The 15,619-nt window shown below is 38.7% G+C and overlaps 1 protein-coding gene across 1 annotated transcript in view; it reads left to right on the top strand.

Annotated features, from left to right (window-relative positions):
• Positions 1 to 15,619, top strand: part of ITGA9 (integrin subunit alpha 9) — a 953,395-nt gene that overhangs the window by 669,998 nt on the left and 267,778 nt on the right. Inside the window, exon 23 of the mRNA XM_070726333.1 lies at positions 8,897 to 9,004. Coding sequence (XP_070582434.1) covers positions 8,897 to 9,004 — 108 coding nt within the window. The remainder of the gene's footprint in view (positions 1 to 8,896; positions 9,005 to 15,619) is intronic.

The following is a 15,619-nucleotide window of genomic DNA, read 5'->3' as shown; positions in this document are numbered from 1 at the left end:
GATACAACTTATATGTGTACTGGTGGTGGGCACCATTTGGATCTAAAACAGGCAAGATATAACTTTCTTAATGCCTCTTTAGCTGAAAAGGTACAGTATAGTACAAAATATTTATGAGTATCATTGCAGAAAGACTAAAAATAATTTTGAACAAAAATATACATTCGGGTCAAAATGAATTTCTTTCAGCAAGACAAATTAGAACACATTTGAGAACTGTCATCAACATTTTTTAATATTATGAAGCGCATCCAGAAAGGCAGGAGTCTTCGGAGAGGGGCGGCATACAAATCTAATAAATTATTATTATTATTATTATTATTATTATTATTATTATTATTATTATTATTTGACAAAGTAGATTGGCAATATATGAAATTACTAATTAGGCAAATGGAATTCAGTGACAACTTTACAGGAATGATTGATACAATATATTCTTTCCAGTCTGCCAAAGTACTAATAAATGGAGACATGACAAAAGCATTCCAAATTCAGAAAGAAGTTAGGCAGGGGTGCCTTTTATCTCCTTTCCCTTTTACATTGACATTGGAAGTGTTGTTAAATAAAATTAGAGAAAATACAGGAATCAAAGGAACAACAGACAAAAAAAAGACTTATAAACTGCAGGCCTTTGCTGATGATCTATTGGTGGTTTTTTTTGAAGAACCACGAGAGCCAGGCCCATGCTTAATCAAAGAATTAGAAAAATATGGCTGAGTAGCTGGCATTAAGATAAATAAACAAAAAACTAAGGAATTAATGAAAAATATAACAGTGCAACAAGCAGTGTTGGAAGGAGATTTGAATTTGCAAATAGTTAAGTAAGTTAAATATTTAAGGATATACCTAACAAATAAATGTTCCACAATAAAAGAAAATAATTATAAAAAATGTTAGAACAAATAGAATTGGATTTTAAAAAATGGGGGAACTTACAATTATCACTGTTGGGACATAGAGCAATAATTAAAATGAATGCACTCCCAAAATTATTGTATCTATTTTAAGTTATTCCACTTAAACTAGATAGAAAATATTTTATAACCTTAGACAAAATGACAAAAAAGTTTATTTGGCAAAATAAAAAACCAAGAATAAAAAAGACCAATTTACAAGATGCTAAAAGTAGAGGAGGTCTTGGTATGCCGGATTGGAAATTATATTAAATTGCAGCAACATTGGCTTGGATTAGAGATTGGGTTAATTTGAACAATAATAGAAATTTGACATTAGAAGGCCATGACCTAGAAACAGACTGGCTCTGTTTTCTATGGAATGAAGGGAAAATCCCAACCTACATTAGGAAACACTTAATCAGAGATGCACATTACAATATGAGAAGAAATAAAAAGAAAGCATTATTATAAAATAACAAACTAGTTATTAGTAATGGAAGCTATAATATACCCAAATGACAAAGAGAAAATAAAAAGCTATAAAGATTTATTGGACGGGAGTGGGATATTAAAAACTAGGGCAGAATTGGGTGCTCAAAATATAAATATTGATTAGTGGCCATATAGTCAGATAAAATCCATGTACAAAAAGGACATGAAGGAACCTGGGATAAGCATAACACCAAGTATATTAGATAAACTTCTAATTGGGCCTGAAAATAAAATCATTTCCAAATTATATACTTTCTACAATATGAAAGACCCAAAGATGTGGTTAAAGTGCCTATGGTGACATGGGCACAGAACATTGGTTATAATATTCACTTGGCAGACTGTGAACAAATATGAAATAAAAATTTAAAAATATTAAAATCAGTATCTTATAAGGAAAATTATTATAAAATGTGTTATTGATGGTATTTGGCACTGACCCAATTAACTAAAATATATCCAAAATTGAGCCCAAATTGTTGGCAGTGTAAAAAAAAAAAAAGGCACTTTCTTCCACATGTGGTGGTCATGTTCTGAGACAAAAAAAATCTGGATGAAAATCTGCAAATGGTTATAAGAGATAATAGAAACAAAGATAAAATTCTTACCAGAATTGTTCTTATTGGGAATAATAAAAAAGCAATATAGTAAACCAAAAGAATATCTAATATAACATATCATGACTGCAGCCAGAATTACCTTCACCCAATATTGGATAAATACAGAAACCCCCTCAGAAAAAGCAGTGATTAATAAAATATAAAATTGTTTTGAAATGGACAAACTGACAATGGAATTAAGGGGCCAAAAGTATTATAGGGTATTATGAAATATGGGCACAATGGCATGGATGGATTGAGTTAAGAAATAGAAGTAAAAAGATCACAAAAGATACATAAAGATCAGTAAAATAAAGAATATAAATAGAGTGATACCTCATTTTACAAACCCCTTGTCATACAAACTTTTCAAGATACAAACCTGGGGTTTAAGATTTTTTTGCCTCGTCTTCCAAACTTTTTTCACCTTACAAACCCAAGCCACCGCCACTGGGATGCCCCGCCTCTGGACTTCTGTTGCCAATGAAGCATTTTTGCGCTGCTGGTATTCCCCTGAGGCTCCCCAACATGGGAAACACCAACTCCGGACTTCCGTATTTTTGCGATGCTGCAAGGGAATCCCAGCAGTGCAAAAATGGGCGCTTCACTGGCAACTGAAGTCCAGAGGTGGGGTTTCCCATTGAGGGGAGCCTCAGCGAAATCGCAGCATCACAAAAACACAGAAGTCCAGAGGTGGGGTTTCAAGGACTTCCGTGTTTTGCGATGCTGCAATTTTGCTGAGGCTCCCCTCGCTGGAATCCCCACCTCCAGACTTCCATTGCCAGTGAAGCACCCATTTTTGCACTGCTGGGATACCCCTGCTGGGATTCCCTGCAGCATCACAAAAACATGGAAGCCCAGAGGTGGGGTTTCCCATGGAGGGGAGCCTCAGGGGAATCCCAGCAGTGCAAAAACGGGCACTTCGGCCTGCAAAAGCAGTGAGTTTTGGGCTTGCATGCATTAATCGCTTTTCCATTGATTCCTATGGGAAACATTGTTTTGTCTTACAAACTTTTCACCTTACAAACCTCATCCCGGAACTAATTAAGTTCATAAGATGAGGTATCACTGTACGTAAATATGAATTATTTGAATAGGGATTTTGTGATTGTATGAAATAGTACAAATATTATTATAATTAATTAATATGTATATTATTATAGGATTTAATGAAATATCAGATGTAGCAATGCAGAAATATTGGCTGTTATTATTTCTTTTGTTGTTGTTGGTTTTTGTTTTTGTTTGTTTGTTTGTTTTTATTTTTCATTGTTGTTATTTATTTGTCTGTTTCAAAATATATTTGAAAACCAATATTTTTTTAAAAAAAAGAAAAAGTCCAGTACTTTTTCTATTTATTGTGTAAGCCTAGAAGAAGTTTGATTTATGTATGGAATACCTAATAAATGTGGCCTGGTATTATGTCCAAAACATTAAAATAATAATTTGGATATAGATTGTGATTAAAAGGCCTAAGACAGGAGCCCAATATTTGGGGGGGGGGTTTGGCTTGTGCAGCTGATTTTTCCTCCAAAGGCCATGCCATATCATTGAATACTTTCAGTTTTTTGGGTTGCAATTTCAGACATAACCATATGAGAAGAGGGTATTTTTTTAAGGAATGCACATCCTAAACACCCTGTGAGTGTCTGGAATATATTGTAGGATCATGAATCCTAACCATTTATTATTTCAAGGAGTACCGTATTTTTCGGAGTATAAGATGCACCGGAATATAAGGCACACCTTAGTTTTTTGGGAGGAAAATGGGGAAAAGAATCTGCTTATCAGGTATTCATCTGGCTAGCGTTCTTAGTCTGGTCAGCTTCAGCACATTATTTTATTCCTGGTTAAGGGCTTTTTAAAAATTATTCTGAGAGAGTAACAATGAAAGAGATTGCAAGCCAGTAAGAGCTGGGAACATCATTAGTACCTGGAAAGAAACAGTCTGGGCAAGTAGAGCAATGGAAAAAAACCTGCAAAGACTTGGGGCTTGGGAAACATTCTTCTTTGCAGAGAGTAACAATGAAAGAGCTTGCAAGTGGGTAAGAGCTGGAACATCATTAGCACCTGGTTAGGGCTGGAAAGAAACACTTGGAGCAAATAGAGAATGGCGGGGGGGGGAATCAAAGACAGGGTTTGGAATACATTCTTGGCACAGAGTAACAATGAAAGAGCTTGCAAGCCATTAAGAGCTGGGAACATTGTTAGCACCTGGCTAGGACTGGAAAGAAACTTACTCAGAGCAAGTTAGAGCGATGAAAAATCCTGCAAACAATTAGGGCTTGCAAAACATTATTCGCAGAGAGAAACAATGAAAGAGCCTACAAGGTAAGAGCTGGGAAGATCATTAGCAGCTAGTTAGGACGGGGGGGGGGAAGCTATATTCAGAGTATAAGACACACCCTAATTATCAGCTTCTTTTAGGGAGGGAAAAGGTGCATCTTATACACCGAAAAATATGCCTCCCACCTGGTCACCAATCACTTGCCCTGCTTGCCCACTTTATGCTTCCCCCAACCACAAGCTCAACCCTTGCCACACCTCATCACTCCTCATTTCCTATGCGGCATACTGGGTCCTTGTGGCTTACTTTCTACAGCATTCTGACTCTTAATTGCCAATCTAACACTGGCAATGAGGAGCTATGAGGAACCATGGAGTAAGCCACCATCTTAAGACTAACATGTGTCAACATCTGGAAGGAAGACAATAGTATGGCATCACAGATCACACCGCCAACCAATCCACAGAAGGAAATCTGGAAGACTTAGATGTCCAGATTCCACATGTTGCCCAGACACTAATTGATCCGGAAGACATAGAGAGATAGACTGGGTAGCACTCAAGAAAAGCTAACTACCAGCCTGCAGTCCCAGCAATGGTGAGTAGAAATGAATTCTATCACCATAGACAGAGGGAAGGTGAATATATTAATGACTTTGTTGCAAGCTTAAGGAAAGTTGTAACAAAATGCAAATTTAAAGACCTGGAAGACATGATCAAAGATTGAATAATCGTGGGCAAGAGGGACAGCAGGTTGCAGAAAAAGCTGTTAGTACAAGATGATGCAACTTTTCAGAATGTCATGAAAGCAGCCAAAGCAGCAGAGGTTTCAGATGCTTCTGCTGCAGATGTTGAGAGGACATCAGGAGTAGTCCATCAAATGCATGCAGCAATAGACTAGTTAATGGAGGCATTTGTACTGGAGGCATTTGAGGACGAAGCAATTCAAGACATTGACCTGTGCCTGCAGATCAGAGACCACAGGGGAGGATTCCAGGGAGAGGAGCAGAGGACCCTGAGATGCCCCAGTTGCAGAGGGAACCACCTGACAGCAAAGTGCAACTTCCAAGAAGCCATCTGCTGCAGATGTAGGAAAAGAGGTCACATCGCAGAGGAATGCAGGACATCACTTCTGGATGACTTCACCTCACTTCAACAACAACAACCCCAGCAAGTCAGAGGAATTGGTCAGGGAGGAAAAACCAAAGTAGACCAGGATCACCAAAAGGAAACTATGGATCAAGAAATAGTGGAGGTAATTATAGTGAAGTCAGATACTCTACAACAGCAGAAGATGAAAAAATTAATAATAGTAGATGGCTCATAGCAAACACTGTTAGGGACAAGGTGGCAATCACTAGCATGTACCAGTTAACCTCAAAGAAGAAAGAAAAATTAATGGAAAAATACCATGAGGTTTTCTCAAAAGAACTGGGGAAATACAAGGGGAAGCCCATATCACTCAATCTAGAACCTAAAGTAAATCTAATCAGGCTTAAGCCAAGAAGAGTGCCTCCCTCATTATTGCCTAAAGTGGATGCCCAATTAGACAAACTGATAGCACAGGGCATCCTTCAATCAGTTGACCATGTGGCATGTAAAGCCCCAATAGTGTCTCCCCTGAAGCCAGATGGCACTGTTAGAATATGCACTGACTATTGTGTGACAATCAGCCACATGCCTACCCTGTTCCTGTGGTGCAACACCTATTACACTCCCTGGGCAATGGATTTTTTTTTTTTGCAAAGATAGATTTGGCCTAGGCATATCAGCAATTGCCAGTTGATGAAAAGACAGTGAAAGCTCAGACTATTGTCACACATAGTTTGGGTGCACATGACTGCAATTTGGGGTCAATGTGGCACCAGGACTATTCCAGAGCCTCATGGAAAAATTGTTACAGGGAATACCCGGGGTGATACCATATTTTGACAATGTGTTAATATCTGGGGAGTCAGAAGAAAAATTATGGGAGAGGCTACAAGAAGTCCTTAAAAGATTTAAAGAAAAGGATCTGAGAGTAAAAAAGGACAATTGGAGTATATATTTTGGAATTCCTGGGATTCAGAGTGGATGGCGCTGGAATACACCCAACAGAGGAAAAAGTAAAAGCCATAAAGCAAGTCCCCACTCTGATAAATAAAACAGAGCTGCAAGCACTTTTAGGACTCTATTGTCCTAAAATATGTCTATTCAATCTTTTTAAAATAGAAGGCTACAGTTGCGGAACCCCTGCATAAGCTGCTGACAAAAGGAACCATTTGGAACTGGGGAAGTAAGGAAGAAACCACTTTCCAGGCAGTTAAGAACCTTTTGTCATCCAAAAAAGTTTTAGTTCAATACAATGACACATTACCACTAAGATTAATGAGATAGCAAATGATGCGTCACCATTTGGAGTGGGGCTGGTACTGAGGCATGTATTTCCAGATGGGAAAGAAGTCCCCATCGCTTATTATAACAATAGCAATAGCATTTACACTTATATACCACTTCATAGTGCTTTACAGCCCTCTCTGCATGGTTTACAGAGAGTAAGCATATTGCCCCCAACAATTTAGGTATTCATTTTACCAACCTTGGAAGGCTGGAAGGCTGAGTCAATCTTGAGCCTACTGAGATTTGGTCTCCCAAATTGCTGACAGCCGGTGATCAGCATAAGTAGCTTGCAGTACTGAACTCTAACCACTGTGCCACTGAGGCTCTGTTTATTATTCCAGCATAATGTCATCAGCTGAAAGAAATTATGGACAGATTGACAAGGAGGTATTAGCAGTGGTAGCAGCAGTAAAGAATTTCCACAATTATATATATGGCTGGAAATTCCAATTAGTTATGGATCATAAACCCCCTTTAGGACTACTAGCTGGTGATAAACCAACACCCCAATTTATGTCACCCCCAGATGAACATATGGTCAATATTCCTAGCAGGCTACAATTACCAACTTTGCCATAAATCTGAAAAAGAAATTAGCCAGATGGATGCTTTAAGTCATTGCCCTGCCCCAGAGCCAGTAAAAGATTGGCCCCCTACCAATGGCCAACGTCTTGGTAATAGACTTAGAACCAGCATCCAGAGTGTCCGTGAGAGAAATTGCTAGGGAAACAATGCGAGATGAGCTGCTAAATAATGTAAAAGAATGGGTGTTGTGGGGCTGGCCAAGGAAACAAACACCAGAAATATTTAGGATTTTTAAAATGAAGCAATTGGAACTCTCAATAACAAAAATTTTATTTTCATACCAAGAAAATTAAGAAAGAGAGTAAGGGAAACTCTACATGAACTCTACACGAAGGGCATCCAGGGGGAGCTACATGTGAGCAATGTCAGGAGACAAGAGCCGTACCACCCAAAACAACACCAGGGAACTGGGAGCAGCCAAGGGGGGCACGGGCAAGGATACACATAGATTTTGTTGGACCCATACAAGGGTAGTCATTCATTATAGTGATAGACGCATATTCAAGGTGCCTAGAGGTAGTGCCAATGACATCCACAACTATGTGTGCAACCATCAGGATGCTGGGGATATTAGTACAGTATATGATATTGGGCCACAATTCACAGCCTGGCAAATGGAATCATACCTGGCAGAGCTAGGCATAAGGCATACTTGCCTGGAGCAACGGAAGGGCAGAGAGGATGATAAGATTGACCAACGAAGCATTAGCAAGGTTGAGCCCAGGATATTGGCAGGAAAAGATAGACCAATTTGTATTTGCCCAACACATAATACCATGCACGTCTACTCACAAGAGCCCCACAGAACTATTAATGGGGAGGAAACTCAGAACACCCCTAGACAGGCTGCACCCAGAATATGACCAGGACATGACCAGGGAACCAAAAAACACTGAGCGAAATTTTGAGGTGGGGAAGAAAGTTTTTGCAAAATACACCTCCATTGCCATTGAGATTCAAACAACTTTTATGTGTCTATGTTTATGTTATTTTCATATCACAAGCCCTTGCATTCTGATACAATACCAATGCTTACATTTTTATTCAGAGTTGAAGTTAATGGTGGCTATAACTATATTCCTTCCCCTTTTAATGCCTTAAGGATTTTTAAAGGATTTGGCATCCTAGACTGTTTCTCTTTATCATTCATACATTTCTCAAAGCTTGAGGAATGTTTGGAAAATGATATCTACATGTTTGGATATTTGGAGTCAATTGAATTCAAATAGAACCATTTATAGATCATTACTTATAAACAAACAAACAAACAAATGTGTGCACAAATGTATATATATGCAGATGTGTGTGTGCGTGCGCGCATGCATGCCTGTGTGCATCCATCCATCTATATCTAACTGCACTATTTTATTTTTCCATATATAAATATTTGGGTGTATGCATATATCGGAATAATCATTAGTCTGAGTGTTCTCAAATAAGATTCACCAAATGTATGTTCTATATACAGCTCTATATTCAGATTAGTAGTTTGCTTTAGAATATGCTCCCTTTATCCTTAGCATTAGAGAAAAAATCATTTTCCTGTTGTCAGCCATTAAGGGTCTGGTAAAGATAAATGTTAAACACAACGATAGCTGTCTTGTTATACATTTTTGGAAGCATGTACATATCTTATTTGTTCCAATCTTTTTGAAGGTCTATAATGCTGGGCCAAGTACTCTTCCTGGATCTTTTGTTGACATTTCAATTCCCAATGGTCTCTCAGCTACTGGAGCTGATATGTTCCATATTCAACACATAATGGTAAGCTAATGTACAGTCTTTTTAAAGTTTTACTGGATAGTAATAAGTACAGTAATATGTGCATGTCCACAGACTTTCATTTCACCGTATCTAATGCAGTGCTAATTTGTGACATTAAAATGCTCATGAGTGAAAATCTGAAATGTGAGGAAGGGAGGAAACTATTCACTTGCATTATGAACAAGTTCAAATTCATTGCACTCCAGCCTAAATAGTTTTATAAAATATTGCTGATGTTTCTTTGTAAATTGATACTAATGTCAATATCATCACTGTGGCTTGAATCTAAAACTGTTTTACATGAATAGGAAATCATTCCTACTTATATATGTCCAAAACACTTTAGTTATCTTTGCCCACTTTTGATTTCTTCTATGTGGTTCCAGAATCTTACCGACAGTATATTGTATATGTGACCCAAACCTAGTTTATTATCAGGAAAGAAGAAAGAAGAAACAGGCAGCATTTCAAAAGGAACTTTTATTGGGAGACAGTGATAACAAAGAGTAGGCAGGATCTGAAGTTCCCAAGCTAAAATTTTAGATTAAAAGTTGCTCATTCAAAACCCTCCTCACTGTGTAGTCCAATGCAAGCCAATCACCAGGTGTTGAGTTGCTGTGAGAACTTTAGGCTGGGAAGGTGATAAGTTGTTCTCTCGTCTTCTTCAGAGCTCTCCCTAGCCCAGGAAGATACATTGAAGTAAAGAAAAACTAAAATTGGTGACAAGTCATAAAAATACTAAGGCTCCCTCCTTCCCCCAGAATGGCAGCATCATGATAGGGATTTATGGGGACCTGACATGCTGCCCCCTAAGAAAAAGGAGAGATCCATCTGGAGTAAAAAAATAGGAAGAGAGGACTTCCAATGGTGGCATGAGGTTAGCAGCAGCAATAAGGAGAGCTCTCCATCCTGAAGCTGCTTTTTCTTTGGATTTCCGAGATCCTTCGAGACACAGTTCATTCGAAGGACGATGTGGGTAAAGAGGAGAGTGCCAGGCATTGGTTGGCAGAGGCATCAAGCAACCGATGCGAAGGATACCCTCCCTATCAGGGATCGAAGTGCTCATCTTTGCTAGTTGCAGTATGGCAGGCTTGAAGCCTTAGCGGACCACAAAAGAAGGAAGCTAGCAAGATGGACAAATCACCCTGTGAAGCAATAAGTTTACATTTACATTGTAGACTTTCATATGGACACAATTCTATTATTTAATCTTTGAAAGAAAAAAACTAAGAGAGAGATAACCCAAATAGGAGATTAGAAGAGAGACTCACATACGATAAAGGCAACGATAGCAAGTGTGAGAGCGAAGAAGGGACTATTACAAAGATATACTCCTTTTCAGAGAATCATAAGAACTCTTTATTTGGGTTTACATCTTTTTCCTACAAATATTGTAATATTTGAAACTATATTATTAGATTATAAATGCTACTCATCTGACTGTGTTTAACTGGGTAGATTGAGAATGATTCCACCCAATTCTGTTTAAATACGGTGATTTGATAATCAGCTGCCAGGCAGGGAAAGTGGCATTAAATGGGAAAGCTGCAAGATCAGGTGATAAAGTAGCAGCTCAGAGAAAAGTCAGAAGGGAAAATGAGACTTGGGGGAGCTGACGCGAGGAATAAAATACAGCTTTTGGACAAAGATTGGAACCTGGGTAGAAGACATCGTGGACTCAGTTTTGGAAGGTGTTGCAGAGGAACAGAACTTAAACGAGAACCTGAGAAAAGTGAGACAGCGAAAGCTGATTGAAAGGAACAACTGAACTAAATCAAAAGAGATGCGAAAGAATTCAATTGGATTGCTTTAGGTTGGAAACCACACGGGACCTAATCATATAAGAAGTCAGTGATTGTTTGTGAACGTATTTATTTATTTTTGTTATTATTTATTAATTGGATTTCTATGCCGCCCCTCTCCGGGGACTTGGGGTGGATCACAACATATAATATACAGTACACAAAATCTTAAAACGGATTAATTAATTTTAAAAAATATAATAAACCAAAATTAAAAAAACCAATCATTCCATTCACTCGACATTTCTCAACACATTCATTGATCAGGGGCCAAAGATCTAATGGCCCCAGGCCTGGTGGCATAAATGCTTCTTCAGACTCTTCTGAAAGGCGAGGAGGGTGGGAGCAGTACAAATCTCCAGGGAAAGCTGATTCCAGAGGGCCAGGCCCCCCACGGAGAAGGCTCTCTCCCTAGGCCCTGCCAAGTGACATTGTCTAGTTGACAGAACTTGGAGAAGGCTGACTCTGTGGGACCTGACCAGTCGCTGGAATTCATGTGGCAGAAGACAGGCTCAAAGGTATTCTGGTCCCATGCCATGTAGGGCTCTATAGGTCATAACAAGCACTTTGAATTGAGTCCAGAAATCAATTGGCAGCCAGTACAGACCATGGAGTTTTGGAGAGATATGCGTGTGTCTAGGTAAGCCCATGACTGCTCACGTGGCTGCATTTTGCACAATTTGGAGTTTCCAAATGCTTTTCAAAGGTAACCCCATGGGGGTTACCCTGCAAGGGTTCATCAACTCCCCCCTGGTTAAGGAGTGAACGAGTCACCCTAAACAGGGTGCCTGGGCAGGATTCCGCAGATGCAATTGGCCGACATCGTATGCACGTCTTGTTGACCTGATCGCCACTTTGTAAATCTCAGTATGAACAAGTGTTCAGTCAATTCAGAACTGCTTTTCCTGCAGCGCTTCTCTTGACATCTCTTTTCTGGTGTTTTATCCCCCGAAGTTTCTCAGTAAACCAAGGAGATCTTCATGGCCTACTGGCACAGAGAGGTCGCAAAAGCACAATTCGGTCTAGAGCCTCCGTCACAGCCATATTCCAGGCTGCAGCAAGAGACTCTGCCGAATTGTGTACAAGCGAATCCGGCAAAACCCCAAGCGCCCTTTGAAAACCTTCCGGGTCCATCAGGCATCTGGGGCAGAGCCTCCTAATCGGTTCCGCCTCCCTGCGGGGGAAGATTGGGGCCTTAAAATCCAGCCATAGCAGAAAATGATCTGACAAAGGCAAAGTCTCTTAGTTTCAGATCATTGCTCAACTGCTCTGTGAGGAATACCATATCAGGAGCACACTCCCCCTTCATGAGTCAGGCCCTGAATTACTTGGGTCATGTCCATGGTTGCCATGGTGGCCATGAACTCCTGAGCCAACCCAGAAGATTCACCGAGTGACGGCAGATTAAAATCCCTCAAGACAATAACTCTGGAGAATTCCACTGCCAGCCCGGACACCTCCTCGATTAGCGCAGGCAGGGCTGTTGACATGCAGCTGGGAGGCAGGTACGTGAGTAACAAGCCCACCTGTACCCTTAGGTCCAACTTCACAAAGAGGGACTCAACCAATATCTCAGGAGCAGTGAACCTGCATAGGCCAGTGCTCTTCTTGGCTATAATAGCCACTCCTCCTCCCTGGAGTTGCGGCTGGTGCCACACGTGAAACCCAACTATGCACATTTCAGAGAGAGGAACACCTCCCTCTGGACCCAGCCAGATCTCAGTCACACACAGCAGGTTGGCTTCCTTCTCCAGGAATAAATTCTGGATGAGGGGAGCTTTATTTACAACTGCCCTGGCATTACCATATTTCCCAGTGTACAAGACGCACCGTTGTATAAGATGCACCTAGATTTCAGAGGAGTGTTGGCTTGTCTCGGTTAGCTAGGCTATGAAACCTTCGACAATACCAAGCAGAGAATTTTAACAGAGCATGGATGTGCGATAAAGCTAAGACACAGACTTGCTTCTGGCTCCTTCACTGTCCTGTCTTGCAAGTTCCCTGGATTCCCTAACCTCCCACTCCTCTGTTCTCAATCCTATTGCTACCTCTTCCAAGTTACAATTTCCAGTTTCTTCTCTATTGAAATCTTCATTTTCCATCAGTATCGTCTCATGGAGCTCTTGTGCCTTGTCTATAGAGTCTATTTTGTATCTTTTCTCCTTCCAAGTAACGAACATTCCCTCTGGGACTAACCATCTGAAAGGGATATTATTTCTGTTCAGTTGTGTTGACAAAAATTGGTACTTACATCTCTTCTCTCTTACTCTGCGGGGAATTTGTTTCAGAATCAAAATCTCTTTTCCTTTATATCAGTGATTTCCCTCTGACAGTATTTAAAATATCATCTCGTGGCTTTCTTTTCAAGAGTCTGACATGAATCTCTCTTGGGTATTTGAACCTTCTCACATAACTTCTACTAATTCTATAAACTTCATCAATCTCCTTACTCATTTCCTCTTCAGGTTTATCTAGTACAAGACCTAAAATTTCAGCAATCAGATCTGGGAGGTTCTCTTCTCTAAATTCCTCTATGTTTTGTATTTGTAGGGAAAAAGGCGATTTTTCGACTTCAAAATAAAGGATGGCCTCTTCTAAATCATGCTAACAATTACCTTTCCCTTTCCCCTGGAAGTGTGCAAGTTGTGCCGGTGTATAATACCAGTTATGTAAAAATTTTCTTCTCATCTCTTTAACTCTTTAACTCTTGTATTCTTAATCTTCTATATATTTTCTACTATTTCTTTCATTTCACTTTCGTCTATTTGTAAATCATTTTGCCAGCATCTTGTCAAGCCTTTTATTACTCCCTCTTCCGCTTGCGATAACATTCTGTATATATTACTAGCTTGTGCCTTGGTATTGTTAATCTTTTCTTTTAATATTTTCTCTAAGCTATTTTCTTCTCTCAAGAAAGCTTCTTTATCCTCACTTTTATTTAAATATCTACATATTGCATTGATCTGCAGCCATTTCTGTTGACCCAACCACCATTCTAGCCGAGTTCTGCTAACTCTTCCGTCCTTCTCATATAATTGTTCAATTCTCATTATCCCTTTAATATCTAATTCTTTTATGATTCTGCTAAAGTTCACATCATTACCTGTATTCAATACATGTAACGTTGATAATTTTGAATTTCTAGTTCCCAATTTCCCCTGCCATTTAAACCATATGTCTAAAACTGCTTTCAGAGGGTCAGTTAAATTCGTAATTTCAATTTTACTCCATTTTTAAAATAATAACTCCTTATTATTTATATTATTGATTTCCTTTTCCAGTTTTACCCACTTCTTTCCCTCCCATAACTGTAATTCCATTAATCTTTCTATTTGAAATGCTTCTCTATATAACTATAAGCTCGGGCTCCCCCCCCCTTCTCATGGGCAAACAGCCATCTTTTCCTTATTCTAGGTCTTTTATTTCCTTCAATCCAAAAGTTTAGTTTACTGTCCCATTCCCTCAATTTTGCCCCTAGAAAGGTACCTGGTAAACCTGAAATAAATACATCATTTTTGGGATAATCATCATTCTTCTCAACCTTTTTTTCTTCCAGTTTTTTAACTGCTTTTGAAGTCTCTTCCATATTGAGTTATAATTAACCATCGCAATTTTATTAGGATTTTTTAACAACTCCTAAATATTTCATTTTTTTACATCCTAATTTCAATCCTGACACTTTTTGTATCTCAATTTGCTCTTTAGGGCCTGTATTTAAGCAAATTATCTCTGATTTCTCTATATTAACTGTAAGACCCGACTGATCTTTAAATTCCTGGAGTAAAATCTTTATTCTTTTCATCATTTCAATTGGGGTTTCAGTCAATACTATAGCATCATCTACAAAAAGATTTAGTTTTAATTCAAGTTTTCCTATTTGATAACCTCTCCACTCTTTATCGTTTCTAATTTTATTTGCTAAGACCTCAATCGCCAATGCAAATAGCATTGGGGATAGTGGGCAACCCTGCTTAGTTCCATTCTGAATTTTAACCTTCTCTGTTCTATTGCCATTTACCCTAATATAAGCTATATTATCCTTATAAATTGCTCTTATAATTTGACAAAAGTTGTCTCCCATATTTAAATCTTTACACAATTGAAACAAGTAATCATGGTTAACTTTATCAAAAGCTTTATAAACATCTAACTTTAAACTACCTAGTTTTCTTTTGGTAGTGGTGGCATGGTGTATCACATTAACAACGTTCCTAATTGGTTCGTAAATCTTTCTTCCTTTAACAAATCCATACTGGTCTTCTCCAATTATCTTTGGTAAAATATTCTCTATCCTGTTTGCCAATATTTTCATAAATATTTTATAATCCTGATTAAGTAAGCTGATAGGACGATAGGAACCTGGGTCCATTAAATCACGATCCGGCTTTGGGATAGTTATAATCTCTAAAATTTTCCATGACAGTGGAATGTCAAAGGTCTGAAAAACATTGTTAAACAATTTCTCCAAATACGGTAATAGTTCATTCTTATAAGTCTTATAATATTCACCGGTAAAACCATCTGGGCCTGGAGCTTTAGCAGGTTTTAACTCTTTAATAACTCTAGATATCTCATCATTTGTTATTTTTGCATTTATTTTTTTTAAAATATTGTAAATTATATTTAGATTTGTCATGAATTGTTGTATCCTGCTATGAGCCGCCCCGAGTCTGTGGAGAGGGGCGGCATACAAATCTAAATAAAGAGAAAGAAAGAGAGTCTATCTTCTGCCGTTAATTTCTCCTTAACTTCTATAGTTTGCATTGTGATTTGTTCTTTTTTATATAAATTTCCATAAAAGTCTCTCATTATT

The sequence above is a fragment of the Erythrolamprus reginae genome, chromosome Z (assembly GCF_031021105.1).
Source record: "Erythrolamprus reginae isolate rEryReg1 chromosome Z, rEryReg1.hap1, whole genome shotgun sequence".
In the NCBI taxonomy this organism is placed as follows: domain Eukaryota; kingdom Metazoa; phylum Chordata; class Lepidosauria; order Squamata; family Dipsadidae; genus Erythrolamprus; species Erythrolamprus reginae.
Note: the sequence above shows the minus strand (reverse complement) of the source record. Positions and strands in the feature narration are given on the sequence as shown.